The sequence below is a fragment of the Phaethon lepturus genome, unplaced genomic scaffold (assembly GCF_000687285.1).
Source record: "Phaethon lepturus isolate BGI_N335 unplaced genomic scaffold, ASM68728v1 scaffold10033, whole genome shotgun sequence".
NCBI classification, from domain to species: Eukaryota; Metazoa; Chordata; class Aves; order Phaethontiformes; family Phaethontidae; genus Phaethon; species Phaethon lepturus.
The window spans coordinates 34,816-52,953 of NW_010526963.1; the positions used below are offsets into that span (position 1 = coordinate 34,816).

Sequence of the window (18,138 nt, forward strand, 5' to 3'; positions counted from 1 at the left end):
TCACTTGAAAAACTGTTTTCAGTTCTGGTTGCCATTCTCAAAGTGAATTCAAGAAAAATAACTGGGATTTACAGATGAGTGACTACAACAATTAACCGCAAAATGCATTTTTAAGGAGGAAGTGAAAATACTAAGTTTGTTTCAGGAGGAGATTGGTATGAAGGAATTATAGAGCGCAGTGGATGACAAGGTAAGTAAAGTTGATTTTAGTTACGCTTCTCATAATAAGAAGGGGATATTCAGTTTAGTAGGAAGACATTGGAGTAAAAACTGATAATAAAAGTGAATAGTTATTGTCACAGAATGTGTTTACCTTCTGTAACTTCCTGCCACAAGATACCATTAAGGCAGAAAGCTTAACAGGCCATAGTTACCTCAGACAGAATGATGAGCATTTTGCAAATGATAGATCCCTAGGTTTTAATGTACAGAAATAACAAATTAATTTTCCTTATCAATAAGCTGTTTCAGCTAGATGGAAACTACAATTTCTTCCATCTTCTGATATATGTCAGGCAGGATAGTGAGTTGCTGGGCCATTGCTTTGAACTGACCTTTCATCTTTAATACTGAGGAACATATGCTATGCTGCTGCTTCCATATTTATGACTTCTTTGCTGCATTGCTTTACTGTATTCAAGCAAAGTATTTCCTTTATAAGTGGGTTACTGAGACACTTGTGAGGAAATCACTATCTCAAATCGGCAATTTCCCTAGTTATGTCATGCAAATAATTACTAATTATTTTTACAGAGTGATGATGTCTTTGTCAGTATGTGTAGTGTAATGGTTCACCTGCAGTATTTTCAACTCAATTTTTCAGTTGTCCTGAAACATGCAGTTTGCTCGTTGCCTAGCGTGAGCCTAAGATAGTAATATTAAGGCAGACACATTGGTGGTGAGTTGGGGGATGAAGCCTGAGGATACAGTTCAGTAAGCCCCTTTCATTGTATAGGGACTTAATTGCCTTTCTTGCCTTGATTTGTGATAGAGGGACCTTACGGGCTACATGTTACTTCTGGACAGCTGAACTAAGAGGCTTATTTGAGCTGGATCAGTTGTTAGCTATTGGCCTTTCCTGATGGGTAGATGGATGAAGGCTGTGACCAAAATAATCCAGACTTCTTTTCCCTCTGCTGTATCCCTTACCAGGCATTAATCCTAAAGTCTTTATTTCATGTGTGGTTAGCATAAAATATTTCCATGTGCTTATATTGCATGATTTTCTACAGGGAGGACATTAAAGTGCACAGCATGTGTGTAGATCCAGAGCCAGGTGTCTGGATCCTGGATATGTATTGTGGGTTTTTTTTTTTGTTTGTTTGTGAATGGCATGTAAGGTAAAAAGGTTTTCTTCTGCAATGCTGGATCTGTGTGAGGTCCATATCACTGGCTGGTGTGAGGGGCTGCAGCTGATATCTACCAGGCTGTAGTACTTTGTAGTTACTAATGCTAGTGAACTGAAGAATGTGTTGAATTGGCCAGCTTCACCAGGAGGAGGAGGAAGAGAAGGAGGAGGGGAAGCCTGGTGGGAGCTCTGCCCTTTTCTGTGAGGGAGAGTGTGAGATTTCAGGACCCGACTATCATTAGGAATAGCTCCAATTCTTCTAGCCAGGGAGTTTAATCACAGGGATAACATCAGACCACCCAGGCAAGGGCTATACCAAACTGTCTCCACCTCTGCTATGCAGCCAGTTAGTGCCCAAGATCCAGCAACCAGGATTCCTGCAAACATGCTGACAGATCCATAGCAGGATGGGGCACTTTTCTCATTCTACATTTTTCATTTGGGCAAAGGTGGAAATTAGCAAGAAGCAGGTGAGTTTACAAAACCTTAGGACAGGGGAGAGGAAGTGAGGAAAAATTGGGATGGACACTTTGCATTGCCTGACAGTGACCTTGTGGGAATAATGTGCTACAGGAATCCCAAAATAGCAAGCTTTGGTTTAACATCAACTACAACAATATTTGAACCCATAGCACCCCTCAGTTACTTGTCTCAATCGTGCAGTGTGGTACCCTGGCCTGCCTTGTCCTCAGCAGAGGAGAAGTGCCACAAAGCAAACTACCAGTGTGCCAAAACACACTGTACAGGTCCCAGTGGGCATCAGCTCTTTCAGTTCTAGACCTGACCAGTTCACCATGGTGCCTACCCAAAGACCATGAAGCTCAGGCTGCAGCAAATATTTGCAGAAATTTGGTGGGGATATTTTCTCCACTAAAGGATTTTTTTCAGTGTTGGTCCTTTGCTTTGACTCAAGCCACTTTATCTGAGTCTTAATCAGATTTACTTTCTGTATGTAGCCATTTGGTTGGCTTTTACCCTTCCACTGATGGAGAGGAAGAGACATGGAAAAAGGCATCTCACTCTAACTAAGAAGAGGAACAAGAAGCCAGGAGATGAAGTCTGAGGGATATTTTTCTTTCCTCTTTCAGCTCTGCACTGCTGCAGGGCCCCATCTCCTCCTCATCCACAGGCTGTTCACACAGGAGCTGGAATTACTTTTAATAGTACTGATTTGTAGCATCAGCAGTAATATAGCTGGTCTCAGCAGAGGTTGTAGGAAGCAAAAATCTCAATGTAGTTTCTGCAGTGCTTGAACTGAACCCCTTCTGCTCTGAGCCTCCAAAGGGAATAGGAGCAGAGGCTTTTGTTATGATGCAGCAACATCTGTAGATCTGCAGAGAGTCACCAAATGGGCCCAGCTGAGCAGCTAGAACTCATGTTATGGGAAAGATTACACCATGATCATGAAACGTTTGGCAGGACTGAGCCTTATCAAAATTATTCCCACTGGGAAGTTTTAAGGCAGAGTGTCTAAATGAAAGCCTGACTTTTTCAGGACAAGGGAGAGGGGAGTTCAGCCATCCACAACAGCAGCACTAACTTGGGGTTGGGTTTTTTTTCATTGTTAAATGGATGCATACTCTGGACACACTACAAAGGAATTTGCAAGTTTGTCAGGTTTCCCAGGAATGTCTCTGGCAGGTCTTTGTCTGGAACGTTTTCTAGAGACTGGAACACTTGTACTCTGTATGAATATGTATATCCTGTAAGCTGGTAAGCTCCCCAAGCAGAGAAGGAATGTCACAGGCCTTTGGCCAGATCAGCCTTGGTACACACAGATTTCACACTTCCCAGCCTGTTAGCCCCAGTCCTTCCCTCCTTTTGGCTGGTTTCTCCTGCAAATTCAAATTTGTACATAAAATGGAGTTTTTTTTAGTATGGGGTGTGGTCAGCAAGCTGGCCTGGGTAACAAAAAGGCAGCCCTAGGAAAATATTTTTGTATTTACATGGTTTCTTCAAGGAATTTGTAGTAGGTGTACTTTGTGCCACTATTCAGACAGTGAAAGTGTGCGTGTTAGAGATTTGTGGTTTGGGGTTTCCTTTGCCTTGTAAGAAAAGAGGCAGGTTAAGATCCCGTGATGTTTCCCATACTGGGATGGCCTGTTGGCCTCCAATATCTCAATGCATTAAGGAAGGCAAGGCAAGTGGACTGTTTTCAATACTACTGGAAGACCTGGGTGCTCTGTTAGACCAAGTCGTGCCAGCCTGGGCTAGATCACAGATGTATGTAGGAGCTCTGTGGTGAAGCCAAGAAAATGCCACACACAACTGGAGAGAGGACAGAGTAACAGTGAATATTTATATTGTTGTAGCATCTATTCATAGTCGTCTCCAAAAGCTGAAAGAAGAAATATATAACTGAAAGAATGCAGCAAAGTGGGTTTTTTGCTGGTTTGTTTTTCGTGTGGTTTTTTTTTTTTTTTTTATGGCAAGTTGTTAGCTCTTCCATTCTGTTCCCTGGGAATATATAAATATTTCACTGATGTCAAAAGCCTCAGGGGTATATATGTCTGAGGAAGGCTTGGCAGGTGAAAATATAGTGACTATGGAAGCCAGGTAATGGAAGAAAAGAAACACTTCTTTTACAAGCTATTGGATAAAGATGGCATTACTGGATGAACGGTAAGTAATAAAATGAAAAATTAGGGATTGACTGAAGGGTCCTAAAGGAGTCAAACTGAGCACACAGGAAAATAGAGATCAAAAGGCAAAGGTATTACAAATGATGAGAAATTTTGCATGTTTTCAGTTTTCTGGTGGAATGCTTCCTTCTTTGAGCTTATGATACAATGTCATCTTGTCCTGTCTGAGGTGTCAAAACCTAAAGATTCTGGTCTGGTCAGAAGGTAGAGGAGCAGTGATCTTACGTGTGTCACAATGATCCCTGTCCAATCTTTCTATAAAGGAAAAGGTTTCTCAGAGAACTGTTGATGTTCATGTATACCTTTTGAAACTTGTTGATAGGGTACGTTGTGCTGAAAACTTCGTGGCATTAGGTCTCCTCCTGTTTCAGACTGTGAACTTCTTATGATATTGAAGATTTTTTTTGTAAGAGACAATAAAGTAGGCCTGTGATGACTGGCATTCGTTTGGCATATCTTTTAGTCTGGATCTTTGAAATATGGCTTGAACGCTAATTGGTGAGGAGGAAAAGGGATCCAGAAAAACCAAAATGGAAATGTGAGATGTGTGAACTAGAGAGCGTGTCTCCAAGTAAGAGAAATGGTCTTCAGACTTTGTAGATCTCCAGTCCCCAGCACTTCATAGGCAACAGGATATGACTGGCCTCTGGCAGAAAAATACTAAAACTGCCAGCTGGGGAGTGTGAAGTAGGCATTTTCTGAAGTGCATTGCTTGCTCAGTGTTGTAACACATTGACCAGTGAAACTCAGGATCCACTGTTCAGAATGTTGGTAATGAAAATTTAAGTCACTTTACCACTCTCTGCCAAGAGGGGCAGAGTAACAACTTCTAGTGATGATGTGTCCCTGTTCACCCTGGTTGACTCCTGCAAACTAGCAAGAGAAACACTCAGGCTTTTAGGAGGCTTTTCCTGAATCTACGGAGGCTGATCTGCAGCACTGATTTTTTTTCTTTTTTTTACTTTTTATTTTTTAATTTTTGGCCATTGTTAACATCTGCTGCTTTAGCTTATTTGGAACATTAGACAAGCTCAAAATGAAAATACTCACTTTATTATAGAAAAAAGGTTCTTGAATATGATAATGGGAAACTATTGAAAGAATAGTATAATGTAGATCAGAAATGTGAAAGATTAAGCTCCTTTTCTGACATTTGTTTATGATTTCTTAAAGGTACTATACAATGGGTCTTTGTAGGATGCTATTTGTTGGAAAGAAATTCTATTCTGAAATTGTCTTTCTTCCTATTAGTATTTGGAGATTTCATATTTCCTATTTAAATTATAAAGCAGATTAACAAAACCAGAACCCTTAACTCTTATAACCAGCGCTTTTGGGTATCATTCTGTGTTGTGGCCTTGCTTTCAATATTAAATTTATTCAGAAAAAAATTTCCCTGAGTAAAGCAAGACCATAGAGACTAGTTCTTTTCAGTGTATATGTCTCTGCTGCCAAGGCGGCAAGTGTATTGCAGTCATAAACTTACCTTTTAACACTTAAAAATGGAAAAAAAAGGAGTATTTTGGCATTATGTAATAATTTGTACTTTGGCTTATTAGCATTGTATCAAACTAAGTATAACAGTACATATGTCTGCTGTTAGGTTTTCTAACACAAGGCTCTATTTATCAATATGGCTGTGACAGCTTGCATGTTGTTCCCTCCCTTATTTCTTGATGTTAGATTATAAATAGAAGTACATCAAGTGGGCTCTGCTTCCTTGAGAGCTTTTTGGGATTTACTATCCCGTTGTGTTCTTCAGTCAGCATGTTCCTTTCATCTTCTAACCTTTTTGCTGTCCCCAACAGTTTAAAAATTGTGGCAAAACTTTATGAATCCTTCTACCATGAGAGATATTAGCTGTGTACTTATCCTGCCTTTTACAGACTCCACAGAGAACGTCTTGATGTGAGGAGAGATGTTTGAAAATAGGGATGCTTGAAGCGTGGAGTGCAGCACACACAGGTCTCCTGTCATAATGCCAGTGTCAGAAAAAATATTCTGAAGGCCCTGACTGCTAGTGAAAAACAGGAATCTTACCAAGCAGGAGAGTTTGAACCCATCTGGATACAACTCAATGTGAAAACTAACTTTATTCTTGTAGATCCACACCAATAGCCACCTTCCCTGTTGAGCCCCAGTAGCCTGCCTGCCTTGTTTTTTGTGGGTTTTGTTGTTGTTGTTGTTTCTTTTAGTTTTGTTTGCTTTTGTCTGTTTGTTTGTTTTTTGTTTTTGACTACTACAACTTCTGAAGCTGCAAACTGTTCTTTGTGGAGATTTTGGTATCTGCTTTGGCCCAGGTGCTATACATTATCTTCTTTTAAGCCAAAGTAACAATTGATTTGCTGCTAAGTATTTGCCTCTATAAAGGGAAGAATCCAGTTTCATCAGGTGCACAGGAGACTAATGAGTAGAAAATGAAGCCACTCTGCTGAGCACAGATTATTTGGGGGTGCCCCAGCAATCTACCAAGGCAGATTATTTAGGGACGCCCCAGCAATCTACCAAGGCAACATCCTGGCAAATTAGTTGTAGCAGCTGAAATGTCTCAGTGCATGGCATAACAAGCAGTAACACCCATCTGGGTGGGCTGGCTGCAGCTAAACCTTATACTCCTGCTGGTGTTCTCTCCCTCATTCTGGATCCCTTGCCTGTGTTTAATTCTGCTGTAGTTTAAACACCTGTCTATCTGGAATGTGTGAAATGTCCCTACTACCTATGCTAAGCTATTTGCTCACGTGCTTTGCTTAGAAAGACAGCTTTCAAATAAACAATGATACAGTATTAGAGAGAAGCGTATCGCATTAATAGAGCAGGGGTGAAGTCATAATTCATCAGGCTAAATGATGGAATCAAGATGATGAGGAGAGAAAATGGGATAAAGTCATTTTCATTTCACACATTGGATGTGTTAGCAAAGTTGTGATCACTGTTGCTGGCAAGATAAGAATTGTATATAACCTATTTCATTTACCATGTTGGCCTCTGTGTTTGCCTCATTTGCCATTCTTGCTTCTTTTCAAACAATAAACTCTTTGTTAGGTATTTGTATAGTGCCTGGCACGATCAGGACTAAACCTGATTTGAAGCTTTCAGTTATTGCAATGAAAATGCTTTAAATTTTAATTAAATTCTACAGAAGAGAAAAACATTTAAAGGTGAGGTAGAGGTACCAAAATGACACCTAATATTTTCCATATAAGATGGGTAGCACTGTCCATTACTAAGCTTGCCTGATATGTCCCACATTGCACAGTAACTATCTGAAAAGCTGCAGGTGAAATATATTCAGCAGCACTTGCTAGAGCTTCTCAGCTTCCTGGAGGTTCCTTCCACACTGGGGATGCTAAGCTGAATTTCTCTGTATTTGCACCTCTAGAGTACTAAGGCTTGAGACCGCATTCTCCTGTGTTCTCAGTGACCTGGTCCATGTTGTGTTGAATGCAGAATGAGTGGGAATTCTGCCAAAGTGTGGAGAACAGCTAGGACAAGGAGACTGTGAAATTTGGACCTGGACATAATTTGGGAGAGGACTCTCAGAACCATTCAGGCAAAAGGACAGAAATGGAAGGAATGGCAGTGTGGTAAATGTGGTCCAATGAGAAGCCCACATTCTGGGATTGAGTGAACGAAGAGGTTGACAAAAGGAACAGACTGGGGAAGGGAATAAAACTAGAACCCCTCAGATATAGGGCATGTGAGTAACTGGAAGAGGAACTAAGAACAACAAGTGTGGGAAGACAGATCAAATTACTGCCATGGAAAGTTCTAGACCTGAAATTGTGTGGCTCAGGGGCCAGAAGTAGTGGGGAAGCCAGTGCTGGAAGTCTGTAAGACCGAAACTGGATTGAGTGGAATAAGGAGAATGACATCTGAAATGTGGACACTGGAACTGACTAGATGAGAATAATGACACACAGACAAGGAGCAAGAAAGGGGAAGAAGAGAGCTGAGAAGGGATGAGACGAAAACAGTTGCTTTTAGAGAAGTGGGCAGAAGCCTAGTGCATAGCCACTATAATTTAATGTCCAGAACTTGAAGTAGGAGTTAAGATTTCTGAACTTAAAAAGTACTTAGATGCCTTGTTTTACTAAACTGCAAAAGGAGTGGCAACCTACTGTTTTGCCAGTTGCAATGTTAGTTCATGTTCCAGAGTTCAGTCAGAGGATATGAGGTCTGCAGTCCTGCACAAGTCTGTTGTAGGTATGAGTGTAGTGTATTGCAATGAAGCTGGTATGTACTTGTTTGAGTAACTGTACGCAAATTCTAGTAAAAGAGCATTATTAAGGTTTCAAAACTGGGAATTCACAAGCTGTGCTTAAGTCATACTTAAGTAAGTATCACCTTTGTGATCTGGAGCAGATGCAGGGCTATTCGTTAGACTCTTCTTTCTGTCTGTGTCCTATATTTCATTGGCTATACGCCTTCCGGTTGCCACAGAAGTGAGCAGGGCGAATACAGGTAAGTCTTGCTTGCCATATGACCTTAATCTTGGTGCAGAACCAGGTGTGTTCTGTGCTCCTAAAAAGCAACATGTGATCATGCAATTAAAGGCAGTCATAAACTTAATTCTGGCAATTCCTGACTGGGAATCTTAGTTTTGCAATCTTTGTGGTGTTTTGTAACCTTCAATTTTTTTTTTCCTAAATGTAAAATAATACTTACACTGCTGTAGTAGATAGCATTACGTTATGTATTTAGGCTTTCGTCAGTAAACCAACAGATAGTGTGTGCTTGCAGAATTTGATCTTTCAAGAAGATAAGCAAGGCAAGAAGAATGCTCAGAGAAGGAAACAATGGAATACTTTTTATGTGCTTAAAACACACAGATAATTTCTCTAGAGCGTAATATAACAAACATAGGCCTAACATGATTTTAGGTTATCATTAACTAGTGCATTTACTTGTGTGAACAGTTTGGAAGTGGTTGGGTGAGACATTTCTTCCATGTGTGGTAGAGTTTGGTTTTGAATTTTATATCCAAGGTACATATGCTGTTGGGTTGTGCCTGTGTGTATGCATAGAGAGGGGTAGAGAGAGGACACAGGCATATGGCTGGCTTAGTGACACAGCTCATGATGACTGAGCAGACACTGGTTTCTGCTCAGTGTAATAGGAGCTTCTAGCTTTTGATTAGTGCATGTAGAGTTAATTTTTCAGATGGCAGCAATGTGATGTTGCTTTCTCTGGGATTTTTGCCCCCTCTTTGTCCTTTTCCTCTCTTGTTCTGCTGTGAATGGAAGGGTTGTAGTTTTAATGCTGGTACTTGAATTCATCTTAAGCATGGTGGCTGTCAGTGTCATCTCTCCCATCGCTTTATGCAACTAGCACAGTTTTTCTGCATCTGAAGATTTCCCCTCTCTAGCAGTCTTATTTCTCTTAGTGCATACTCTCTTCAGTTTACTTAGTGACACCTTTTGCTCTTTTCTTGGCTTTTAACTTTCTGATGTCTCCTTTTTCTTTTGTGGTTTTTTTTTTTTCCCTCTTTAGTTAACAAACCTGAACTTGGCAAGTGGAGCTATAAGCAAGGGGAATGCAGCCGCCTCACAGAGCTACCAATCACCACTCAACAAAAGAGGGTCATTGTGGGCTGTTCGGTCAGACACTCAAATAGCTGACAAAAGATCTGTCACTTCAGCAGTCAGGTAAGTTAAAATTGCTGCTCCAGCTTTTTGAAGAAGAATGCAATGCACTCAGGAGTTCATTTGTAACTTGTGTTTGGCTTCTTGCTCAGAAGATAATATCTAAGGACCTAGTACTGGTTCTCAGGACTGTCCTAGAAACTTGACCTATGAAAACAGAGCTATGTTCCCAGAGCTAGCAGGTTCATGGTGAAATAAAGGCATGGATGAACATGTAGAATGAAAGGGAAATGTCTGTTTGATCATTTCTCATGTCTGCATCTGTAAGTTTAGGTTTGCTGGTGTTGAAACATACATGCAGAATGCAAACTTATATCTGATACTGCAGAAAACTCCACTAAGGCCTCATCATCATGCTTTTCCCTTGAATATCAAGTTTAGATTGTGCGAAGAAAGAGCAGCATCTTGCAGTGTTCATAACAGTTTCTTTTTCATATGGCTTCTTTATGCTCTTTGTTAATTTTGGACATTGGAATTTATATTTATGGCTGATATACTCATGGGACTCAGGGCAGAGGACTGTGATTCTGCAGTAAAACCGTTCTTTCTGGGATTGAAAGAGCAGCAAAATTAACGCCAAAGCATTCTGGATCTTGGAAGCTAGGAGCAAGGTGAGCTTGCTGCAATAGACTGGGCTGAATATAGGCCTAGAACTGCTGAAAATTTGAGTTCTTCCTTTGTCACTTTAGTAAATACTACTTATTCCTTTGCATAAGCCTTAATTTTTGTCTTTTAAAATAGAATAATGAGGCAGAACTTCTCTAACACATGAGTTTAGGACTGGAAAGCACTGTATACATGAAAATACTGATTTTTGGTGCCTGAATACTACTGGAAAATGGAGGGAGGTGAGAGAGGCAGGCACATGGGGCGAAAGGCATGTGACTTGAGTGGTCATCCTTTCCCACATGGGTCCTTCAATAGGAGGATTGGAATGGGATTTGGAAAGTAAAATTGTTCTTATTTCATCAGTCACTGCTTTTCATCCTGCCCAAAGAAGAGGAATGCAAGAAATGAATTCCTGACCTGTTTCTGTTCCAGCATAATGTTTGCCTCTGGGGTTTAGAGTTATTGAGAGAGGTGGTGGTGATTCTTGGAGGCCAGCCAGGTGAGCTATTACCTAATCCAAATAAAGAACTTATCCAACAGGTGTCAACTGCCTTCCCCTCCTACATAGCTTGAGAGCGCAGCAGAGTGCAGGCTGTCCTAGAGCTTCTGTTCCTTTCTCAACTCTGCTTGCACCTCTGCATGGACTCACAGACATAGCTGGAAGAGGATTACTCAGCATTAAAATCTTCTATTGCAGAACTCTGCAGAAGTTACTGTAATTACCATGTTGCTCTGAAACAGTTTCAGTTATATGTTACCTGTAGATCTGAGAACCCACCATTTAATGCCCAGAACTCCACTCTGAATGACTTACAGGGTTGTGCTTCATCTAGCATTGTATGCATAGTTCAGTGCCTTTAGAAATTCTTTTTTATTTTGTACAGCAATCCAAAAGTACCTCAGAACTGTCCGGCCACAGCTGGTATGAGATCCTATCTTCAAACCTTTTATGAACCATTTGGTCTTTTAGTACTTTAGCTGCTCTATTTTTATCCTCAGAGCAAGAGACAGAAAGGTGTCTTAAGACTCTTTATTGAATTACTTTATCTTCATGGCTGCTTGTATTGAATGGCCAGAATACAGAGAGTTAAAAGTTTTATGTAAATCTGGAAATGAAAAACAGGGATTCTTGAGGCAGTGCTGGATTACTTGGGCTGTGAACTTTTATTTAATGAGAGAATTCCAAAAGGAATATCAAGGCCATGATATATGGAGATGGCTATCTTGTATTGTAAATGCCTTTTTTGCTACTTAATCTGTTATATTGGAGCAAGCAGTTCATAGAGGGTCATCTGATGGGTGTCAGCCTGTGCTCAGTGCTGGATGACTGTTTGAAGAAAAGTTTCCTGTTTTGTTCCATTAAGGTTCTGGTCTATCAGTCGTAGAATTCAGCAAGGATGGAAATGTTTTGTAAATGGGTCTCTTATCTGGCTTGCACTTGGCTTCAGTTCAAACATCTGCCTCTGAAACTCAGTCCTTACAGTTTTTGTATGGCTCTGTGGTAAATCTAAGCCATTTTAGTGCTGTTGAGGTTTGTTTGAAAATTTTAGTTTGATGCTTGCAATCTATAGGTTTTGGGCTATTCTTACTGACAAATCTTCCTCCTCTTTAATTTCCACTCTCCCAGTACTGACTTATCTAAACGTTTCTCAAAATAAGCTCTCCCTTCTTTTGTTGAATTCTTTTGACTGTATGAGATGAGGTGCCAAATCAGTAGTCTGCTCGCCAAAAGGCAAAGGAGATCTCAAGTTTGTAATATAGAGACAGAGAACGGTTCTGGATATGTTAAAATGTGATTTTATAAATCTGCATTGCTGTGCCTTTTGAGATTTTTTTTTTTGGGTCCCTTTCTATAAGCATTGGCCCTATTCCCACTGAAATGATGGTTTAGGCTTTCACTGTGCACCAGACGCAGAAGCCTGCAGGGCTACACAAGAGGTGAGATGTTCCAAGATGTACATGGGCTTACTTCTGACTACCGTAACATGGCTGCCAGCCTCTGCCACGTTTGCTGCGGCCTTGCCTTTGTTGTCCTCTGTAGCTCATTGAGGCTATGCCAAATCTTTAACCCTAGTCCTGTCTCAGTGCCCTATTCCAGTTCTATCTCTGCTTCTCACTCTATCCATTAGGCAGGATTGTCACCCTTTCACATTCTGCTGTAAAGGCACTAAATGTGGTTACATGTTTTGTAGCAGAAGTATTTAAGATTCCCATACATAATTTTAATCAGAATTTTACTAATGTAATCTAAGGACAACAAATATGAAAGTGATTCCTCATTATCCTGTGAAATTAATTTCCAGTCACTGAAGCCAAGACCTTACTAGAACTGCTCTTAAAAAAGCATTCTCTTGAAAGCATTCTCAGTTGCATAATAAAGGTAAAAAATCAGGTGTTTAAGAGAACGATGCTTGTTGATTCAGAACCCAAACTATCTTTCCTGTTACTGTACCTGTTGGCAAATAATTGCATAATCCCTCCTGGTGGGGACGGTAGACTTTCCTAGAAGCTTCTGGCACTGCAATCTGCAACTGCTTTGTCACTTGTTTTTTTGAAAAAGACAGTGGATTTCTTCTCAGAAGAATAACTTGGGCTCTGCAGGTCACTTAGTCTCCAAGACCTGGACCAAAGCTAATGAGGAAGATTTCTTTCTAACTGGTACAGATTTCTGTGTTTTCAGTGGGCACTCTGGATTCAACAGCAGCCATCCTTGCTCAAATTCATCCTTCAGAACTCATATGAGCACTCAGTTGGCAAAAATTCAGCAGTGAAATGGTCAGTGTTTTCTCAGACTTCTGTTTCATTGGCTTCTTGTTCTTTAACATCTTTCTCAAACCTAAAGACAAGACCAACCTAGCTCTTCTAAAGTACTCAGCTTTTTTTTTTTAATCTTCTGACAGATTTATCTAACTTGGTTAGGGGAGGCAGGCAACCAAGCTTCCCTGTCATCACTCAGATGGTAGAATGGCAGTCCAAATTATACCAGACAGCCTGGAAGGACTACTGCAGTCAGAAACAAGGGATTCTCCTCTTCTTACTGCTTGACATGCTCAAAATACTTCTTCACTCATAATTTCAGCCAAGGTGCTCAGGTTCATTGAGAAATGATGTTTTGTTGGCAGGCTGTCTAATCTGGGTTAAATTGTATAAAACTGGACTTTTTCAATTTTTCGATCTAAAGGTTTCCAAGTTTGGTTTGCTTCGGTGTCATTCTTAGTGATAGTGATAGCAGCAGCTGCTCAGGGGTTCACGACTGTGTGCACATACCTGCCATATGTCCAGGTTTCCAAACCGGCTCTGCTTTATATATTTTCATTTTTATTTTTACTTGCCTGGAAGTATCAAATGAGGTGGGAAGCTAGAAGATGCTGCCTAGGCATTTGGCATCTCAGGCTTTCAGGAACCCCAAACAGTATGCCTTATGTCTGGAAATTCTGGAAATATCTGATGTGCAGTAAGCATGCAGCTTTTTGAAGGAGAATCGGACTTCATGCCCGTTCACAGCATAGTTAGAGCATTTACACAGTAGGTGCTTCTGGGTCACATTGCATGTATTTACTGCTCACGTACAAATCAATTTAACAATATGGGTGCAGGAAATCCAGTACCACTTAAAACATTAGCTTCCTGTGCCTGTTCTAATAGAAAAAATGTATTAATTTATATCCCAAAAATTCTACACAGAAAACCAATTGTACACTCCACTCTCTTGCATGCCCCAGCTTGCAAACTAAGACCCCTGTTCTATACCCCCTGATAATCTTATACTGCTTTTGCAGTCTCCCAAATCAGGACTTACTTTTTATCGCTGGCCTGCCTTAGCCTTAGCTGGGTAGTGGATACCTTATATCCACCTTCCCCACCCATTGTCTACTACTGCTTCAGGCTGCTTTCATTTATTGCTGGGATTACGTGTATCACATGTTCTAGGTTTCAGATGTTCTGCTCTGATCACACCAAGTATGTATCCTTTGGACTTGTGAGAATGTGGAAGAATCTCTGACCTCTTTTGTTTGTTCTGTGCTGGTGCAAGTGACTTCTCTATTTCCATTGAAACTTTGAATTTTGTCAGAAAGACTCCAGACAACTATCACAGGTTAATTGTGGTTCACCGCTCTTGATCCTTTGTGTTAAAGGGGCAGCTTGCTGCATTTGACATAAAGGGAAAGTGAATGTGTCTTCATTGTTTCCTCAGTTTTGCTTTTGAATTTTGGAGGTGTGGCATGTAAAATAAGAATGAGGCTTAAACCCTGACTATGCAGGCTCTGAAGAGCTATGAGAAGAGTGATACTAAGATAGCCAAGAGATGTGTGAATGTGCAAGGTGATTCTCACAAAGACAGAAGGGCGAGCAGTTGATGGGACAGTCTCGCTTTTTTGGAAGACTCATGAGCTAGGCCAGGGTGGGCTTTGCATGGCAGAAGCAGCATGGATGTTGCAGTAGGGGCTGTGGGAAAGAGCTAACTATGTATGGGCTTGCAGCTAGAAGTAAGGAGAGAATTCCCAGGGATCTTGGCAGCTAACAATAAGTTTTTATAAGAATAAATCTATTTCTCTTTGTTACATATGTGTCACCTTGTAGTTCCGCATATTAAGGGTTGATAGTGACCTTATTATCTTTCATACCGTTTGTTTCAAGCTCCCAGCAGTCTCTTGCAAGGTAGAGGCTGCACGACTGCTGTGCTGTTCCACACTTGCCAAGTGGTCAGAGCCTCTTTGCTTGCACAGCACCAGGGTGCAAGCTAACTTGGAGAATGTGCTGCATTGATGCCTCTGGAGGAAATGAAGGGAGAAAGCAGTGGGCCCTGAGGGCTACACAATAGGCCTTCAGTTCAGTTTGAGCAAACTGCGTTGACCTTAACACCTCCCTAGCTAAGCAGCACAGAAGCGCGAGAGCAGCAGCAGACCAACAGCACTGAGTCCAGCCCTCTGCTAGCATGGCCATGTGTCTGTTCCTTGCTCCTCATACCGCTTCTCCTCTTCTGTTTTCTCTTTATCTTAATGCCTAAATTAATTCACTTTCTTTATTTGAGGTGGAGGAGTAATTGAGGGTGGGTACAGTGATTTTTCTGTGACTGATCCCCTGCCTGCGTCTCCTTGTCAGCTCTGTCATGCTGATTCTGCCTACGGTCCTTGAAGCAGCATTTCTGAGCGCCTTGAATTTGAGCTTTGGTCTATTATTACCTTCTGCTCAGCGGAGGTTTGAGGAGGGTCGGTGAAAAATAGAAGTACTGCCTGGGTAGCTGTACGTTATTGCAACTCATCCTGTCTCTAGTTTGTGCATGCTCTTCCTCTACCCGTGCGTATTTGTGCTCTTAACAGCCTTCCCTCACCCCAGCAACCTCTTACTTTTTTTTTTACACATCTCCCAGGGTCACCAGTGACAACTTGTTAACTGTGGAAGTGAATTGGCTGACTTAAACTTCAGAAATACATGGCTTGCCTTGTATTTTTTTCTATATATATTTTGGTCACACTAAAGAAACTTGTGGTGGCAGGTCCAATTACTCTCCATCCTGCTCAGAAATCGCCCTGGGCCTCAGCACCATGGGCTGGCACAGTCCTGAAGGATCCCTGCTTCCCACAGCTAGGCCTTGGCTCTGTCTGTCTGGAGCCTCCGGGAGAGGAAAGGCGGAAAGCTCGTGACTTGCCCAGACAGTCTGAGGCCTGGCCCTGCAGCCTCGGCTCCCCAGACGCTGTTGAGTCGGACTTGGCTGGCAGCCGCCACGCTGTTACTTTTCCGAGGTAATAAGTGAGATTAATTGCAGGACCCTTTCCAGAGGCGAAGGGGGTTTGGGCCGCGTGCAGGGAGACCGTAGGAGCCAGTGCTGGGGCTGTGAGCCGGCGGCGAGAGCTGGGGCCTCGCAGCAGGGCAGAGCGGGGCACCAGCGGACTTGTTTGAGTGTGGCCTCTCTGCTCAGCTACTTCTGGGAGGATTTGCTGGAGCTGCAGCCTGGGGCCTCCCTTGGACTGGCTCTAGGTGCACACAGGGGGCACAATGTCTGCATTACCTTTGTCGTCTGGCCTTGGGCAGTTATAGTTTTTGCAAGTAGCTCTCAAAATTTGAGGGGGGCAGGTTTCTCTTTGACTGCACGACCCTTTCAGAGAAGATACAAGGATTGTTCCTATTAGTCCCAGCAAGCAGCCCACGTTGGTAGGTGGAGGGGAGCGAGACGGGAGTTTCATACTTTCCCCCGAGCCAATACTGCATAATGGTTTTCTCATTTCATCTGTCTCCGCAAACTGACCTTACCCTAATGTAAACATAGGATTTGCCACCCTGGACTGGGCTGCTAATCTGTCTAGTTCTCCCATCCTGTGTTTTGGAGCAACCACCACCACCATCTTCAGCACAGAGAATGTTCTGATGGACAGCAGTGAAATTCCCTGTCTCGGGGGGAAGCTTGCTTTTACACTCCACCTGTTAACAACTGGCTTATAGTAACTGGATTATAGTTCTCATGATACTTTCTGTTCTACGTAGTCTGGTGTGGATGTTGTTGTTAATCATATATTTTTATTTTTTGGAAAAACTGTAATCTCATTGTGCTGTAACAGTGAGTTCCACAGGTGAATTACATATTATGCAAAAGTTTCCTTTTTTAAATTTTTCCCCCCAAATTTGCCAAAAATCTCTGCACCCTTATTACATGAAGGCAAACAGAAATGCTTGTTTTATTTTCTGCACTATTTATTCTCTATGTTTCTATTATCTCCCTTCTTATTTGTCTCTCCTAAACTAAACAGTACCATTCTTTTCAAGTTCTAAATGGAAATCTTCCCAGCCCTCTAATAACTGTCTGGCTGTCTTTATAGAGATGACAAGAAATGAAAACAGTACATCAAGTAGGAGTAAAACATTAGTTTTATATAAGTAACACTATTGTATCTTTATTTTCTAACTCGTAACTTATGTATACTAATATCTTGCAGGCTTCTGACCATGCTAAACACTGAATTTTTTATTAATATGCAGTTGTTTTTCTTTGATTATTGCAGTCAATGTAAAATTGAGCAACAGGTATAGGCAGTTCATGCTGATACAATTCTTTTTTTCTTTTTTCTTTTTTTTCCTTTCTTCACCAGTGAGCTCTCCTCTTCCTGCTTTCAGCTGCCACTGGTGGATTTTGTTGGTTGTCATGGAAGTCACATGCTGTTTCTGTGCTGATAAGCTTCTAATTCAATATAGAAAAAGTTAGAATCTTTGCGTCTTGCAGTACTTGACTCATAGCCTCCCCCCAGCCATCCCTGATCTTAGATCTACGCAGGTTCTTAGGTCCTGTGTAGGTTCTAGATATTTCATGTTGTAAAGTGACCAGCAGATCTCCCTTTCCTCTGCATTTATTTAAACCTCTCAATCACCATTAAAATAGTTGCTTTCCAGAGTGGTATTCAGAGGGTTAATGTGGCCGTAGCTCTCACTTCAGTAGCTGTCATGGGGGAGGTTGACTCTGCTGCTTACAGCCTTCTAGGAATGAGGGGACCCCTGTAGTGTGGAGCTCTGTAGGAGCAGCTCTGGCCACAGCAGCCTTTCTAGAGGAGTTCTGAAAGGGTTACAAGGGAGCACTGGCTGTTTCTTTGAGCTATTTGGAAAGGACGGGCCTCAGACAGCTTGGCAGGAACCTGGGGCCCTGTTTTTTTCCAGCCCAGCCCTTCCTTCTGCACGGAGCTGTCAGGGAATCCCACGAATGTCTGGTTTCTCCCCTTTCCTAACTTTTTTAGCAGTATTTGTATCTGTCCCTGGCTCTTCCCCACACAGGGACCTCAAGCTTTGTCCATTGATTGGTCTTGCAGGTAGTGAGGTAGAAATGAAAATCATGCTACCATGCCATAGCTGTTGGAATTAGTTCACAGTTGTGTAGCTGAGAAGGGCATTGGGAAGTTTCCCAGAAGAGCGT

At 41.7% G+C, this 18,138-nt stretch overlaps 1 protein-coding gene across 1 annotated transcript in view; it reads left to right on the forward strand.

Annotated features, from left to right (window-relative positions):
• The window catches only part of TTLL5 (tubulin tyrosine ligase-like family, member 5), a gene marked incomplete at its 5' end in the record, with an annotated part of 97,794 nt that overhangs the window by 33,314 nt on the left and 46,342 nt on the right, over positions 1–18,138 (forward strand). Inside the window, one exon of the mRNA XM_010283232.1 lies at positions 9,481–9,635. Coding sequence (XP_010281534.1) covers positions 9,481–9,635 — 155 coding nt within the window. The remainder of the gene's footprint in view (positions 1–9,480; positions 9,636–18,138) is intronic.